This window comes from Odocoileus virginianus, chromosome 15, assembly GCF_023699985.2.
Source record: "Odocoileus virginianus isolate 20LAN1187 ecotype Illinois chromosome 15, Ovbor_1.2, whole genome shotgun sequence".
Lineage (NCBI taxonomy): Eukaryota > Metazoa > Chordata > Mammalia > Artiodactyla > Cervidae > Odocoileus > Odocoileus virginianus.
Genome location: NC_069688.1, coordinates 28,904,835 through 28,921,931, shown reverse-complemented (window position 1 = coordinate 28,921,931; position 17,097 = coordinate 28,904,835). Strand labels below are relative to the sequence as shown.

The 17,097-nt window shown below is 34.7% G+C and overlaps 1 protein-coding gene across 3 annotated transcripts in view; it reads left to right on the top strand.

Moving 5' to 3' along the window:
• Nucleotides 1-17,097, top strand: part of IL7 (interleukin 7) — a 51,750-nt gene that overhangs the window by 31,265 nt on the left and 3,388 nt on the right. The window contains exons 3-5 of one of the 3 annotated variants that reach the window (XM_020894110.2): nt 11,573-11,653; nt 12,686-12,817; nt 15,964-16,017. In XM_020894110.2, the coding sequence (XP_020749769.1) occupies nt 11,573-11,653; nt 12,686-12,817; nt 15,964-16,017 (267 nt within the window). The remainder of the gene's footprint in view (nt 1-11,572; nt 11,654-12,685; nt 12,818-15,963; nt 16,018-17,097) is intronic. The other 2 variants (XM_020894111.2, XM_070477203.1) reach the window with 2 other exon arrangements.

Below are 17,097 nucleotides of genomic sequence, written 5' to 3'. Positions count from 1 at the left end.
AACAAAAAGTAGTAAATACTAAGTGAATGGAGTTCTTAGATGAAAATTTCCAAAAGGAGTAGTGGGACTGAAATGACTCCCAGCAGCTGGAGAGAAAAAGAGACTATAAATTACTTGATTTATGAGGGTGAAATTCTATTAATATTTAAACATATACATGATGACTGTGCATTTATAGAACTTAAAAGTGAATCACCAGTAACTGTGTTTTTTCAAATTTCTATTTATCCATGAAACTTTTTTCCAAATGAATCCTACGTAAAAGTCTAATGAGGCCCTGAGTCTTGACTATTATGCATCATCTCATGCTTATTTCCAAGTGGTCCTCAAGTCATCCTGTGGAACCCTAGGATTATATGGAATGTGGTGTGTGAAAACCACTGCTCAGGTTCAACAAACTCATATTACAGATGAGGAAATTCAAGGAGAAGCTACCTTATGTTAGCACAGTGCTGTATTAACAGGCCCACTGGTCTGCAATGAAAATGTTAGGGTCAGAGTCCCAGCTTTGCCACTTTGACTTTGAGACTTGGACAAGTCAGCTGACTGCTGCTTTGCCTCACTTTTCTATTATAATTCATAAGATTAGAAATTTGGCTTACATAATCTTTGTAAATTTATTACTGCTGGAAAATTATTTAAAGCCAGCAGTGGAAATACTAAGATGTAGTTATCCACATCTCAGTTGCAGTGTTCTTTCCATGGTACTGAAGTAGGACTGCAGTCTATTTAGAAGACACACAGAATGGATGCCCTGTATGAAACTTTTATATATGTCTCATAATAACATTTCCTACATATCCAGAGTGGATATGCACAACTTCTTGATCCATGGCACTGCACCAACTATAAATGGATATGCCGCCAGATTTCAGTAACTATTATGTATTTCTATTTGACATGAACATTGATATTTACTGAAATCTGCCAACTGCTGAATCATACCATTCTTGGAACACTGTTTCTTATCCCCAAGCTTACAAAGCCACAACTTGATTAACACAACTGAATAAAACATCAAGTTATATATCTAAGGTGTCTTTTAACACTGGAAGGGCATCCCACAAATAATATATATATATTCACTTCCAGAAAAGGCATACAATGCATAGACAATTTTACACAAGATAAAGAATGGGTTTGAAACTAAGATTTGCTCATTACCCTTTTGTGGTATCCTCCTTTGTTCTGTATACATAACACTATTAAGTGCTTCTAATGAATTCTGCTGGCTGATTGACTTTTAAATTTTTTCTATTGAAGTATAGTTGATTTACAGTGTTGTATTAGTTTCTGGTGTATAGCAAAGTGATTCTGTTATACATATATGTGTACGTGCATGCGTGCGTGTGTTCTCAGTCATGTTTGACTCTTTTCTAACTTTTCTGCATGAAAAGTATATTGAGGGTAGTTTTATATTATTTTAACACTCCATATTTGATAATAAAGTCATTTTCAATATTGTTTTTGGACGGGTGTTTTTTGCTTTTATTCCTGGACTGTTCTCTACAGAATGACTGTCAATATTGTTAAAGCTTTTAACTCTGTATTTCTGCTTTTATGTACTATGCTAGCCACTCAGTCATGTCCAAACATTTGCAACCCCATGGACTATAGCCCACCAGGCTCCTCTGTCCGTGGGGTTTCCCAGGAGAGAATACTGGGATGGGTTGCCATTTCCTTGTTCAGGAGATCTTCCAGACCCAGGGACTGAACCCAAGTGTCCTGCATTACAGGCAGATTCTCTACTGTGTCAGCCATCAGGGAAGCTCTTGGAGACAAACAATATGAAACATTATTTCATGAATGTAAGTTAAATAAGAAGCAAAGTGACAATAAATTTCATTAGAATTGCTTTGCTTTGGCTACTCTTGGTTTTAGGAAGGACTGGAATGAGCATAATTATATTTTGGTAACCTCGGAGCTCTGATTAATTAACTTTTGGTTGTTAATTAGTAGCACTATATATTGACCTTAGAATTTTAGCATAAAAGTTATTAGAAAACACTTTAGCTATTAAATTACTATATTAAGTATCTTTCCTTTCTTGAATATCAGAGCTTAATTAGTTATAACAAAGAATAAATGCTAAAGCCAACAGCATACCAAAATTACAAAACAGATGAAAAGGAGCATAAAATAGTAATAAATATCTGTGTTATTTTAATCTCTGAATTTTAAACTAATTGTATAAAAAGTATGTTATATGAGAGACGCACCCGAAACAAAACATAAAGTTTTTTAAAATTCCTAATATAAAATGTAGAAACTGATCATTAAAAGACAAACAACTTAAGAAAATGGCGAAGAAGAGGCTGTTTATAGAAAAGGAGATGCAAATTGCCAATTAACATAAAATTATGTTCATCCTCTAGTAGTCATGAAGATGCAAATTTAAGCTATAATGAGGCACAAATTTTCACATATCAGGACTGGTAAAATTGTTAAAGGCTTATGACATCTGGTGCTGGCAAAGATGTGACAAAATGGACACATTTGCTGGTGGAAATGTGAATCATTTGTACTGAACATAATTTTTAAATGGATATACCATTCCCTTCAGCAAGTCTCAATTATGTAAACTAATTCTATAAAAATGCAAAAATTAATATAAAAGGAGATAACATATATATGGGCTTCCCTAGTGGCTTAGTGGTAAAGAATCTTCCTTCTAATGCAGGAGATGCAGGTTCGATCCCTGGGTTGGGAAGATCCCCTGGAGAAGGAAATGGCAACCCACTCCAGTATTCTTGCCTGGCAAATCCCATGGACAGAGGAGCCTGGCAGGCTGCCGTGCATGGGGTCACAAAAGAGTTGGACACAACTTAGCAACTAAATAACAACAATATACACATACAAATACACATACAAAGATGTCTATTGTAGCAGTTTGTTGAACAAATATTGACTTTTTTTATCAATGATAGAAGTGTTGAATAAACCTCAGAATACACTTAATGTAGATTATGAAGTTATTTTAAAAAGATATATTTAACTTAGGATGATCATAAAGATCATAATATAAAGTGAAAATAATACATAACAGATTGAAGAGTATATATATTTTATGATCCTATATTTTAAATGGTAGAGGAACATGCTTTCATAAACCCTATATATCATTTATATCTGTGAATTTTGAATGCACATTACACATATGCATAGCTTTTTTTTGAGCAAGAAGCATTGAAACATATATATTATCATATGTGAAATTAGATAGCCAGCAGAAACTGGCTCTATGACACAGGCGGCTCAAATCCAGTGCCCTGTGATAACTTAGATGAGTGGGATGGGGTGGGAGGTGGGAGAGAGGTTCAGGAATGAGGGGGCATACATATGTCTATTGCCTATTCATGTTGATACATGGCAGAAAACAGCATAATATTGTAAAACAATTATCTTCCAATTAAAACCAATTAAAAAAATATTCTTGTCAAACTGCTAATATGAATCACCTTGGGGAGGTGACTCTAGTGGGGGCAGTGGAGAAAAATTGGAAACTTTTTCATTATACATTTTAGTATTGTTTGAATAATGACATGTAAGCAATATAGATGACATAAAAATATTTTTATGTTCAAAATAATTTAAAAAGTCAACAGATGGGAAAACTATATCATGCAAACCAAAATCAAAATGCCATAATACAAGTAGGGTGAGAAAATACTTTATTTCCCAAACTGGAAGACTTTTAAGAATGCAAGGGGGAGCTAACCAAACAAGCTGTCATTATGGTATAAAGCAGAATGATCCCATAAAACTGGGAATTCAATCTTGGGAATATAATCTACAGCACAGTGCCTATAGTTATTAATACTATATATATTTTTTGAAAATTGCTAACAGAGTAAATCTCAAGAGTTCTCATCATAGGAGAAAACATTTTAACTATATGTAGTGGTGGATGTTAAACTTACTGAACTAGACTTATAGTGGTGATCGTTTTGCAGTATACACAAATATCTAATTATTGAATGCTTAAACCTAATGTTATATGTCAGTTATGACTCAGTTTTTAAAATGTCTGTGGTTTAATAGAGCTAAGGCAGGAATCTATGGTTTCAGTGTACACTGGGCCACTTTATGGGATCCTAGGTGGCAAGAGAATGTTACACTCCTGTCTTGGTATTCACCTTGTCTGGCTAAAATAACCTCTGGCTGGAATGCTGATATTAAATGATATTTTAAAACATTTAAATTCTTAAGAAATCAGATACTGTGCATGCAAGACTAATCACAGATGCGGCCATTAAATGACAGCATGTTAATTTTCTGTTGGTGCCCCATTGTCTATGTAAACAAGTCCCTATAAAAAGTTTATTTGGCCAATTTTGTTTTCAAAGAGAAGTGTTTGTATGTACATGTGTTTGTACTATATAAAAAGTATATTATTGTATGGATATGCATAGTGCTGCTATCATGTATATTATATATTTTATATATGTTATGTTTTATATACTAAATATGTATAGTATATACTTTATCACACACCTATCCATACATATGGATACAAATAGTGCTACTATAATTATTGTAATCAGGGGAAGTATATATATGCATATATGTATGTATATGTATGTGTTTTGAAGTTTTAATTTTAGTGAAGTACAGTATCAGTTATATCCTTCACGAATCATGCCTTTGGAATTTTATATAAAAAGTCAAAGCTTTACCCAAGATCACCTAGATTTTCCCCTATGTTATCCTCTGGGCTTTACTGTTATGTATTTTAGATTTAGGACGGTGATCCATCTTGAGTTACTCTATGAAGAGTATAAGGTCTGGATGAATTGTTTTGCATGTGGATATCCAGTTCCAGCACTGCTGAAGGGACTTTGTTCCATCGTATTCGCTTTACTCCTTTATCAAAGCCCAGTTGACTGAGTTTGTGGGTTTATGTGGGCTCTCTGTTGTGTTGCAAACAGATCTATTTGTCTATTCTTTGACCACTGTCACACAATCATGATTGCTGTAGTTTATCAGTCAGTTTTTTGCTATAGTTTTTGAGTCAGTTCTATGACTTAATCTTCTCTTTCTAAATTGAATTGGCTATTTGAGATCTTTTGCCTCTCCATATAAGTTTCAGAATCAGTTTGTTGATATTCACATAATAACTTGCTGAGATTGAGTTTATGATAAATCCATAGGTCAAGTTGGGATAACAAACATCTTGACAAGGTTGAATCTTCCAATCCATCAACGTGGACAATCTTTCCATTTATTTAAGTCTCCTTTGATCTTTCACCAGAGTTGTGTAGTTTTCTTCATAAAGATCTTGTATATAATTTGTTAGATTTATACCTAAGTACTGTAAACACTGTTGTGTTTTTAAATTCAAATTACATTTGCTCATTGCTGGTATGGAGGAAAACTATTAACTTTTGTCTAACTTTGTATACTGTGACCTCACATGATCATTTATTAGTTCCAGGAGGGTTTTTTTTTTTCTGTTGATTCTTTAGGATTGTCTATGTAAATTATGATGTCAAATAGTTAAAAAGGACAGTTATATTTCATCCTTCCTAATTTGTAAATCTTTTATTTCCTTTTTGTTTCTTATCAAATCACCTAAGATTTTTGATATAGTGTTGATAAGCAATGATGAGAGGGACATCTTTTCCTTGTTCCTAATTATAGGAAAGTTTTGAGTTTCTTACCATTAAGTATTATATTAGCAATAGGATTTTGTAGATGCTTTTTTTATCAAGTTAAGGAAGTTTCCCCCTAGTCCTCACTTACTGAGAGGTTTTTATAAATGAATGGGTGTTGTTTTTCAATTGTTTTTGATCACTTTTTCTTTTTTACCCTGTTAAAGGGATGGATTACATTCATTGATTTCTTGACTGTTGAACCAGTCTTGCATGTATGGGTAAATATCACTTGGCTATGGTGTATAATTATTTTATACATTGTTAAACTCAATTTCCTATATTTTGTTGAGGATTTTTGCATCTCTTTTCATAAGATATATTGATGTGTGATTTTCTATTCTTGTCTTATCTTCATTTGCTTTTGGTATTACGGCAAGCCTGTTCTCATAGAACAAAATAAGAAGTATTCACTCTGCTTCTGTCTTCTGGAAGATATTAGAGAATAGCTATGATTTCCTCCTTAAATGTTTGATAGAAATAATCAGCAACCCCATCTGGGCCTGGTACTTTAGTTCTGTAAGGTAATTGATGGTTGAATTGCTTTGTTATTGTTGTTCTGTCACTCAGCTGTGTCTAACTCTTTGTGACCGCATGGACTGCAGAACGCCAAGCTCCCCTGTTCTTCACTTTCTCCCAGAGTTTGCTCAAACTCATGTCTATTCAGTCAACTATGCCATTCCAACCATCTCATCCTCTGCTGGCCCCTTCTCCTATTGCCCTCAATCTTTCCCAACATCAGGGTCTTTTCCAATGAGTCAGCTCTTTGCATCAGGTGGACAAAGTATTGGAGCTTCAGCCTCAGCATCAGTCTTTCCAGTTAATATTCAGGGTTGATTTCCTTTAGGATTTGATCTGCTTGTGGTTCAAGGGACTCTCAAGTCTTCTGTAGAACCACAGTTCAAAAACATCAATTCTTAATAAAAAAAAAAAAAAAGAAAAACCATCAATTCTTCAGTGCTCAGCCTTCTTTATGTCCAATTCTCACATCCATACAGGACTACTGGAAAAACAATATATAGACCTTTGTCAGCAAGGTGATATCTGCTTTTTAATATGTTGTCTAGGTTTGTCATAGCTTTTCTTCAAGAAGCAAGTATCTTTAAATTTCACAGCTGCAGTCACCATCTCTAATGATTTTGGAGCCCAAGAAAGTAGTCTCTCAGTTTCCAATTTTCTCCCATCTATTTGCCATGAAGGATGGGACCAGATGCCAGGATCTTCATTTTTTGAATGTTTAGTTTCAAGCCAGTTTTAAAGTGGGGAGGTGGGAAGCATTTTATAGTCCGTCAATTAAGTCTCAGTCCTTTGATATGTTTGTGCTCCTGGACTGTAAACTTTACTAGTGCTTCTAATGCCTACCAACTTATGTGAGAAAGGATGTGGAGCAAGGACTGATATTGAGTATTTTTCTTACCCCAGATAGGTTAGACTCTGATAAAATCATAGCAGGTTAGGTTTTGTTTTTCTAATTTCATTTTGCTTTTTTTATGGGCATAGATTTTGTACAAGACAATTTACTTGACCTCTTGGTTGGCACTGTACATTATGGATCACCACCGTCTTAAAACTATCTACTCGCCAATTTTTCCAACTTTTTGGCTTCTCTGTGTATGCTCTTGGATCCTGAATGTCAACTTAATCTATTTAAAATCAAACATTTTATTCACGCCATCTCATCTACTATGCCCTATCTCAGTGAATGGCAACACAGTATATTGTGTCACACACACCAGAGACCAAGGAATCATCCCTGGTGTGCCAGTCTTCATTAACTTTAATTCTCAAATCATGTTTTATTTGCTTTCTATATATTTCTTGAGTCAATTTAACTATTGCTACATTCTTTCCTACCACCAAGTCCAATAAACTATTATTTCAAGCACTGAGTATATAATAGCCTATTACATTCTTGAACCCTTTCGAACCATTTATTATGTGGGTATTAACATGATCCTTCAAAAAAGTATTTAGTCATTAATTAGAGGATCAAGGCAAGGCTCCTTAACATGTTCTTAAGCCCCTGCATAATCTGGTATCCTCTAGACTGTCTGCTTCACATTGAACCAGTGATTTCTCTTGCTTTCTTAGCTGTATACTAGTTTTCTTACTCTTTCATCCAGCAGCATATTTGCCGTTGTTCCATCTTATTTACCTGAAGCCATAAATGCTGTTTTCTGTATCTTTTCACCTCCTCTGTTTCCTTTTTCTCTAGTTTACTCACACTACAGGTCTCAGTTGATGTGTTCCTTTCTCAGGGAAGTCTTTACTGAAGTTCCTAAATAAAATTCTTTATAGGCTTTCATGGTAGCATATACTTTTAATTTATGACAATTATCAACTTGAGATTTGATTGCGGTTATTGGATTGATGTCTGTCTTTAACACCAGAGGTAAATTTCTTGAAGGAAGGAGCCATCTGTAATCTTGATCATAGTTCTATCCCCAGTTACTATAAGGTACATGGTAGATGTTCAACAAGTAGTTGATTGAAGAATAAATGAATGATTTTTCATTTAAGCTAGGAATTAGCTACCAATTCTTACTATAATCTGATAAGCTACCCGACTAACGGTAAAATCTGTAACATTTGAAATAGTATTCCAAGAACAATATAGACCTTTTCAAATTTCATACAGATTACAAATTTCATTAAAAAGAAGTTTCACTTTTCAAAGGGTCCTCCAAATGAATCTTTTTATGTTATAAGATTTTGGGCCATGAGTGGGTTTTAATAGTGATAATCAGAAATGGAAGAAAATTTCTGTAGGGACCAAGTTCATTTTCAAAGAATAGTAAGCCATGAGACTAAATCTTTCTTTTCTATGTCCAAACCCCAATCCTTAATCCCAGATCTACAAAATAGAAGAATAGAAAGGAGGGAGCCATCAGTTATGTAACTGCTGATGAGAATCATTTATAAGCTGTAAATAGACAGTAGTTTACTTAGACCACATGTGACCATGAGTGTCCAATTAGAACAGGCATATCAAAGGCATGTTGGCAAAAACCACACAAAAGTGAATCTTGAAAAAAAAATCAAAGAAAATATATAAAAGAAAAAGTTAAATAGCAATCAGTTTTGTAAGTAGTTAGTGTTTCTGAGGAAGGGACTGCTATGAATGCAATAGAAAAATTTCAAAGATAGAAGAAAACTATGCTGCAATGAAAGAATATGTAATTCTACAAATGGAAAGGACATTAGGTATTTAAGAAATAACATAGATAACATAATGTTTTTACTGGAGAATATTGAGTTCATAGTCAATGTGATCTTGGATTGTCTCTTATTTTTCATATTCATAATACATATGAATATTCAAATATGTCAAGATTCCTTTAATAAACTACTGATAAAGTAATTGTGCTATTTTCTAAATCAAAAGATGGACGTGTAAGCTTCTTTCCAACTCTATGATTCTATAAATCTTAGTCTGAACCATCTTTCTCATAGGGCTTAAATGAAAACAATTGCAGAAAGCAACTGTAGTTGTTACTCATTTATGTTTATGTTAAATTTAGTCATAAAATGCAAACTAAAGTTAACTATTCAGTTATAATTGTGACTTCTATAGGAGTCAGCCTTTTATGTCAACCTTTTAAGTAACAGTTTTATCTACTGCTGCAAACATCTGACAAACAAATCACCTGGTACAACATTACCTTTCTGTATCTGCCAAAAATGAGTCTTGTTAAATACCTGAGCAGTGGCTTAATTAATATGGATTTTCAAATATTCATGTCTCATGCAATTTATTAAAATGATTCAAGAAATAGGTACTATTCCATATTATAATTTTTGGTAAATTGAAAAATGTCATTCAGATTAGCTGCATATTTGTTCATCTTTTTTTTTTTTTTTGGAGGCATTGTGTGGCAAAAACAGGGCTTTCCCAGGTGGTTCAGTGGTAGAGAAATCGCCTGCCAATGCGAGAGACGTAGGTTCAATCCCTAAGTCAGAAGATCCCCTGGAGAAGGAGATGGCAACCCACTCCAGTATTCTTGCCTGGGAAATCCTATGGATAGAGACCCTGGCAGGCTGCAGTCCATGGGGTTGCAAAAGAGTTGGATGTGACTTAGCAACTAAACAACAATAATAACATGGCAAAAACAAAATGCATGTCTTATCAGAGAGAAATGTATGAATGATTTATTGTCCTTCTTGAGGCTAAATATAAGTCAATAGGAAAATGAAAGAATGTTCAGTTCACTTCAGTTCAGTTCAGTCACTCAGTCGTGTCCAACTCTTTGTGACCCCATGAATCGCAGCACGCCAGGCCTCCCTGTCCATCACAAACTCCTGGAGTTTACTCAAACACATGTCCATCGAGTCGGTGATGCCATCCAGCCATCTCATCCTCTGTCGTCCCCTTCTCCTCCTGCCCCCAATCCCTCCCAGCATCAGGGTCTTTTCCAATGAGTCAACTCTTCGCATGAGGTGGCCAAAGTACTGCAGTTTCAGCTTCAGCATCAGTCCTTCCAATGAACACCTAGGACTGATCTGCTTTAGGATGGACTGGTTAGATCTCCTTGCAGAGAACATTAATTCTCCACTATCTTTTCAGGAATGTATATTAATATAATGGCAACATGAGGATAGCTATAGAAAAATATATCTATTTGCACTTGAGATATTTGCAGTATGACTAGGATGGTTGGTGCTAACAAATCTTGTTTATATAAGCATACTTTCACAAACATAAGAAATGATGTACAAGTGTCAAAGGATGCAGTATCTGCCCTTTATATCAAATGGCACAAGAAAATGCAACTTTTTTTTTTTATCTTTGTTTTCCCATTAAGCTTGGCAGAGAACCTTGCACACTGACTTGTAGGAAGTGTTGAATGGTTATATGAATGATTACATATTCAGGCTGTATAATTCTTACAGGTAAAACAGATAATATATACATTTAATGTCAGGATAAACCCAGAGACTATTTATGCTTTTCACAGGTGAGAAGACTAATGCATATTTTTCTGAGAGGCAGATGAAGATTAGAAGCCCATGGTTAAATCCTGCCATTACCCCACTTTTTGTGTTTTTTGATGACAACACATAGGCTAAGATTGCTTGATAGAAGCTTTGATATCATGGAATTGCTAGTTTGCTGGACAGAGCTAGTCCAATCCTGTGCATAAAGAATCTGAATCCTTAGGAAATTCTAATGTGTCAACTGCATTCTAAATCCCCACCTTCTAAAGATAAGAAATTCCTTAGATAAGATAATTTCTTAGATAAGAAAAATGAGAATGTGCCAGTCTGCCTTCCCACTCCTACATGACAATACACACATTCAGTCTCACTTTTTCACAGCAAAAATTTACCTCAAACATCCCCAACCGGTTTGTTTAAAATGCTGTAGAATGAATTTCAACTTTACCCTGTCAAGTAAATAATTCTTAATTCTCTTTGTCACTGTTTGATTGTGTCAGGAAACTGGACCAAATAACTGCTTACATGAATCTCAACTTCATGATTTCTAAATTTATAGTGTTTCCTATATAGTGAAAGACTCCTTTCGACCCCATGGACTGCAGCCTGCCAGGCTCCCCTGTCCATGGAATTCTCCAGGCAAGAATACTGGAGTGGGTTGCCATTCCCTTCTCCCATATAGTACAACTCTGATATAGTGCAACTACTAAAATAGATACTTTCATTACCCCCTCCCAAGAACCAGTTTCTCTCATTTCTTGAATTAAACTATGGAGTCTAGGGAAGCTCTTTTTAAGGGTTTGTGTATATACTTGTTTATTCTTTAATTATAGAAAACTATTCTTCCTGCCTAATCAGCTGAGCCAGGCTGTTTTCCTAAAAATGCACATATAAATACCAAATATTGTTACATTGTTATTTTTATAATTACAACATACTAGAAAGGTCCCCAGTTTAACCATATTATTTTATATTATTTATTACAGGACAACATGATAAACTTTGATAGCAATTGCCTGAATAACGAACCTAACTTTTTTAAAAAACATTCATGTGATGATAATAAGGTAATGATAATTATTTGGAATTTATATGTCATTTGAGCTTGATATCATAGAAGTTTATATTTCATGTATCTCTTTATTATATTGATAATTAATGACATGTCTTTTGGTTCTAACCTGACAATTCCCATTGATATGTTGTTATATTGTGGTCTTTTATACTTTTATTTTACAAATTTTCCTATGCTTATTTGATAAATATTCCTTTCAATTTTAACATTTCATTTTTCACCTTGAAAACAGTAGAACTGCTGAATTCAAAGATACACATCTCCGTTCTGAAACATTTATTCAGGAAAAATGCTTGTCAGAATGATTGCTTGCATATACAGACATAATTAATGGGCATAATTTAGTTGTAGGCATTTTTAACTTTTTTCTTTCAATATTTTCTTATCTTCAAATCATTACCCCCTCTATTTGGTGTAATGTTACAATTTACAGAATTTTGAATAAAAGTTTGTGTCATCTCTTTCTTCAGAAACTAGTGTGCTATTCAAGCCTTTTGGAAACTCACAATAACTGAATTAATTAACCTCATGGCATTTGAGTGTATCCATAAATTAAAAAAAAATTCCTATTTTTGAAACACTTGTTTTAGGCAAATAGGCCCTTTAATAATTGCCAGTTATTCATATCGCCAAAGGGGCAAAAATAATAGTAATAAAAATCACACATACCTTTTATTACTGCTGCTTTCAGAAGCGCTCTCCTTTAGTTATCTAGTTTAAAACTGAATAAACTTATGTGCTTACTCATAAGCGATAAGATCATACATAACAAAAAAAAAAGAGAGTTTAAAGTGTCACATAATCATTAAACTGAGTTCTAGGCACTTGAGGCTATCACCTGGGAGCTAAACAGTTCCCGTTTAGTTGCTCATCAGTCATGTGATTAACTGGAATAGAAGAAAAGTGGGGTGGAGGTGGGGCATTATTTAGCAATACAGTTCTGGCTTTAGGCTCTTTAGAAAAGCTTATTACTTCTTAATATTTTATTTGAACCACAGCCCTTCTGATGTTTTTTCTATAATAGGAAGCTTCATTTTTGAATCGTGCTGCTCGAAAGTTGAAGCAATTCCTTAAAATGAATATCAGTGACGATTTCAAGCTTCACCTATCAACAGTTTCACAGGGCACATTAACACTGCTAAACTGCACCAGCAAGGTAAGCTGAGGACTATTTACTTTGAACCAAAATATAAACTCCTCCCGGGATAGGATCCTAGTATTCTCTGATGATCATAAGCATTAGCAGAGAAATCTAAGTGCTTATAAGAAAACTAAAATGCATTTATTCAATTCTAGAAGAGGAAAATTTCAACTTATAAAGTACCTATTCCTCTCTTGGCTAGGGCAAAGAAATCATTTATAAAAGGGAACTAAAAATAAAAAAAGGCAACACTGTAAATCAACTATACTTCAATTAAAAAAGGAAAACAAATAAATGAAAGAAAATAATAAATAGTATTGCCATGGGCTTCCCTCATAGTTCAGTTGGTAAAGAATTTGCCTTCAATTCAGGAGACTCCGGTTCGATTCCTGGGCCAGGAAGAAGGAATCCCACAGGAGAAGGGATAGGCTACCCACTACAGTATTCTGGCCTGGAGAATTCCATGGTCTGCATAATTCATGGGGTTGCAAAGAGTCAGACACAACTGAGCGGCTTTCACGTCACATTGCCATAGTAATTTTCAAGGAGGCTAAGGTGATAAGTTGGATGAGGATGGTAAATTTTTATTTCTAAAATATCTTAATTTTATTCCATTTATGTACACATTTGTAAGAACTCATAACCTATAAAAATTAATCAAATATTTAACAAATATCTTTTTATATAAAATTTGAGTGTATTTATGTCCAACAATTTTCAAGTTTTTTTGCCTCAATAATTTTGATAAGTACAGGGCTAATTTTTTCTACTTCTTTACTAGCAGTTATGAAATGTAAGCAACAAAACAAAATATGGAAGACATTACCTTGGGACTAGACAATAATTTCTTTAACCTGCAAAGTGGAGAAAAATATAGTATCTACACTATAGGATGTCAAAAAGGTTAAGTGTTAAATGATATAATTCATATAGCATGAATGCATTCGAGCTCAGTCATGTCCAACTCTTTGCAACCCTATGCATTGTTGCCTGCCAGGGCTCCTCTATCGATGGGATTATGGGATTATCCCATCAAGAACACTGGAGTGGGTTGCCATTTCCTGCTCTAAGGGGGTCTTCCTGACCCAGGGATCAAACCCATATCCCCTGCATTGCAGGTGGATTCTTTACCACTGAGCCACTTGGGAAACCTGCTTAGTACTAAAAAGTTTCAATAAATTTTTATTATTACTATTATTACTTTACTCTCTTAGGAATTTTACTAGCTGCCATATAAAGCCAATATGCCAAAATATTTATTATATATTTTTAAAAGTTAACATTTTTATGATAGAAAAAGGATTGTTTAAAAAAAATTTTAATATTAGTAGTTGCCCACGGAAGGTAAAATGGCAAGATTGTCCTTGAGCCCTATAGACAGTGATGAAAATACATGTTGGACCGTAATAAGTTGGACTACTTCATTTATTGTTATGGTTATTTACTTCATGCAAGCCAGCCTCCTCCTGGTGGTGTGTTTTTGCCAAGCTTATTTCCAGTCTTGTCCCCTTACTCTTGTTAACTTCTTATATAGAATTTCTTCTGTTTTCTATACATCTGATCTCTCCTGTTCTATCTATAGGCAAACTTTGCCTTCAAGGCAAAGTTTAAGATTCATGAAGAGCTTATACTTCAGCTCTTAATCCTTATTTATAATGATTTAAATTACAGTCAGCAGGAGAAGGAGAGGGCAGGACTTATTGAGAAAGTAGCATTGACATATATACACTGTCATGTGTAAAACTGGTAAATAGTGGAAAGCTTCGATACAACACAGGGAGCCCAAGTCTGGCACTCTGTGATGACCTAGAAGGGTGGGATGGGAAGGGGTAGGGAGGCTTCTGAGGGAGGGGATATATATGTGTGTATATATATAAAAATATAATTATGACTGATTCACGTTGTTTGGCAGAAACTGATACAACATTGTAAAGCAATTATTCTACATTTAAAAAACAAAAAAATAAGGAAGATGACATTAAAAAAAAAGTACAGTCAGCCTGTCATATCCATTGGTTCTGCATTCTTTTATTCAACCGTGGATCAAAAATATTCAAAACAAATTCCAGAAACTTCCAAAAAGCCAAACTTAAAATTTGTCAAGCCACATTTACAACTACTTATGCAATATCTACATTGTGTTTACAACTACTTACACAGCATTTACATTGTATTAGGTATTATAAGTAATCTAGAGACGATTTCAAGTCTACAGGAGCATGTGCCTGGTTATATGCAAATTCAATGCTATTTTATATAAGGAACTTGAGCATCTGTCCTTGGATTTTGGTATCCACCCAGGTCCCAGAACCAATCCCCCTACAAATACAGAAGGATTACTGTACTATCTTGTGCAGGAATAGGAAGTTCATTTCATGTTGCTTACAAATGCAATTGCTTAGTAATACCTTAGGTTGAGGATAACTTTCAAATCAGGGCTTAACTGAAAAGACTGCAGAGCAAGCTATCAATATCACCTCTTCAAATAGAAGGGTTGAAGTTCATAGGTATGCTGTATGTTTGCAATTCTTTCTCTCATGTGAGGAACTTTGCATGGATCACCATATTCCAAAATCAACTAATTTTAGAGAGAGAAATAACATGAAAATTTAAATCTTGATATTAAAATGGTTACAAAGTTAACTGATACAATCCAGCTTTTTCTTGTAATGAGAAGACAAGATGTTAAAGATGGTCAACTACATTGAATTTTCTTCATGAGTCAGGCATGCTACAAGCTTTTTACTATTGTGCATTTCACCTTGCTTCTGATGGGTAAAGTTTAATAAAATTTATGGTTAGGATTTAACAACTTAGTGCAGTATTATTTTCATGTTGACTGAAATTCTAGTTTTGTCTCTGTTAGCATACCCTTCCATGTTTGTTTTTCAGACCTCACAGCAATTAACACAGTGCTGGACACATCTGCAAAATTATGAGTCTAGGTTATTTGGAGGACTAACCTAACCTTTCTTGTTTCTCCCTTTTCCCTGATATTTGATAATATTTCTAAATGAAATTAGTATTCTGCCATACTAACAATATATAATTTAGATTCTCAAGTAGATTAGATGAGCTGAAGGTAATATGAAATTTAGCAGTCATAATAATGGAAGGAGTAATAAAGGACTAATAATCAATATTATGACTTTGTTTTTAAGGGTAAAGGAAGAAAACCCCCTTCCCTGGGTGAAGCCCAACCCACTAAGAATTTGGTAAGAGTTATTGCACCCTCCAGATGTTTGCCTTCAACAGCTTGAAATAACTCCGGCATCCTGATAAAGACCAGCCCTGTTAAGGAAACAACAAAGTAGAAGTCCTCATACACAATGAGCTTTCAAAATAAGCGGATCAGAAGGGCTGGAAAGCCAGGCCTTTCCCCAAAGCAGCGCTCTGTAACCTTTGGGTGGTGGGCTGGAGCCAGTGTGCACCTCTCTTCCCAGCTCCGTGTTCTATGATGTCATTTTAGTAGTTTGGTGCTGTCTACAGGCATGAGGGGGCTTCTTAGGTGATGTTAGTGGTAAAGAACCTGCATGCCAATGCAGGAGACATGAGACTGCAGCTTCGATCCCTGGGTCAGGAAGATCCCCGGAAGAGGGCATGGCAGCCCACTCTAGTGTTCTTGCCTGAAGAATCCCATGGACAGAGGAGCCTAGCAGGCCACAGTCCCTGAGGTCGCAAGAGTCAGACACGACTTGAGTGATTGAGCACATATGCACACATGGGCTGGAGACCATGCAAATCAGCAGAGGCTAATGTGAAGGCAGAGGGTGAAGGCAAACATCTTTTTTATCAGCTTTTTGCTCAACAATTTCTGTATGTTTCTCTTTGAACTGTTTCCTTTTATATGGTTGGTTTTGAAAATAGTCATTATAATATTGGTAAAAGGAAAAGGGAGATACTTAGAAATTGGATCTCTTTAAACTGCATTTTTAAAAAACACTATTTTAAAATTAAAGAAGCTAGGGAAAATATCAGAGCATTGATTTTTTAACAAAGAAAACTAAAACCTCAATAGGTAATAGGCATGACCAAACTATATAGAAGAAAATAAACTAGAAAACAAGATACAAATTAAAAAAGCGACCTTAGTAAAGGAATACATATTAAAAATGAGGACCCTTTTAAAATCTATTTTACTCACATAGATTATACAGTATATTAGTGTTGTTGTTTGGTTGCTAAGTCATGTCTGACTCTTTTGCAACCGCATGGACTATAGTCTGCCAGTCTCCTCTGTCCATGGGATTTCCCAGGCAAGAATACTGGAGTGGGTTGCCATTTCTTTCTGCAGG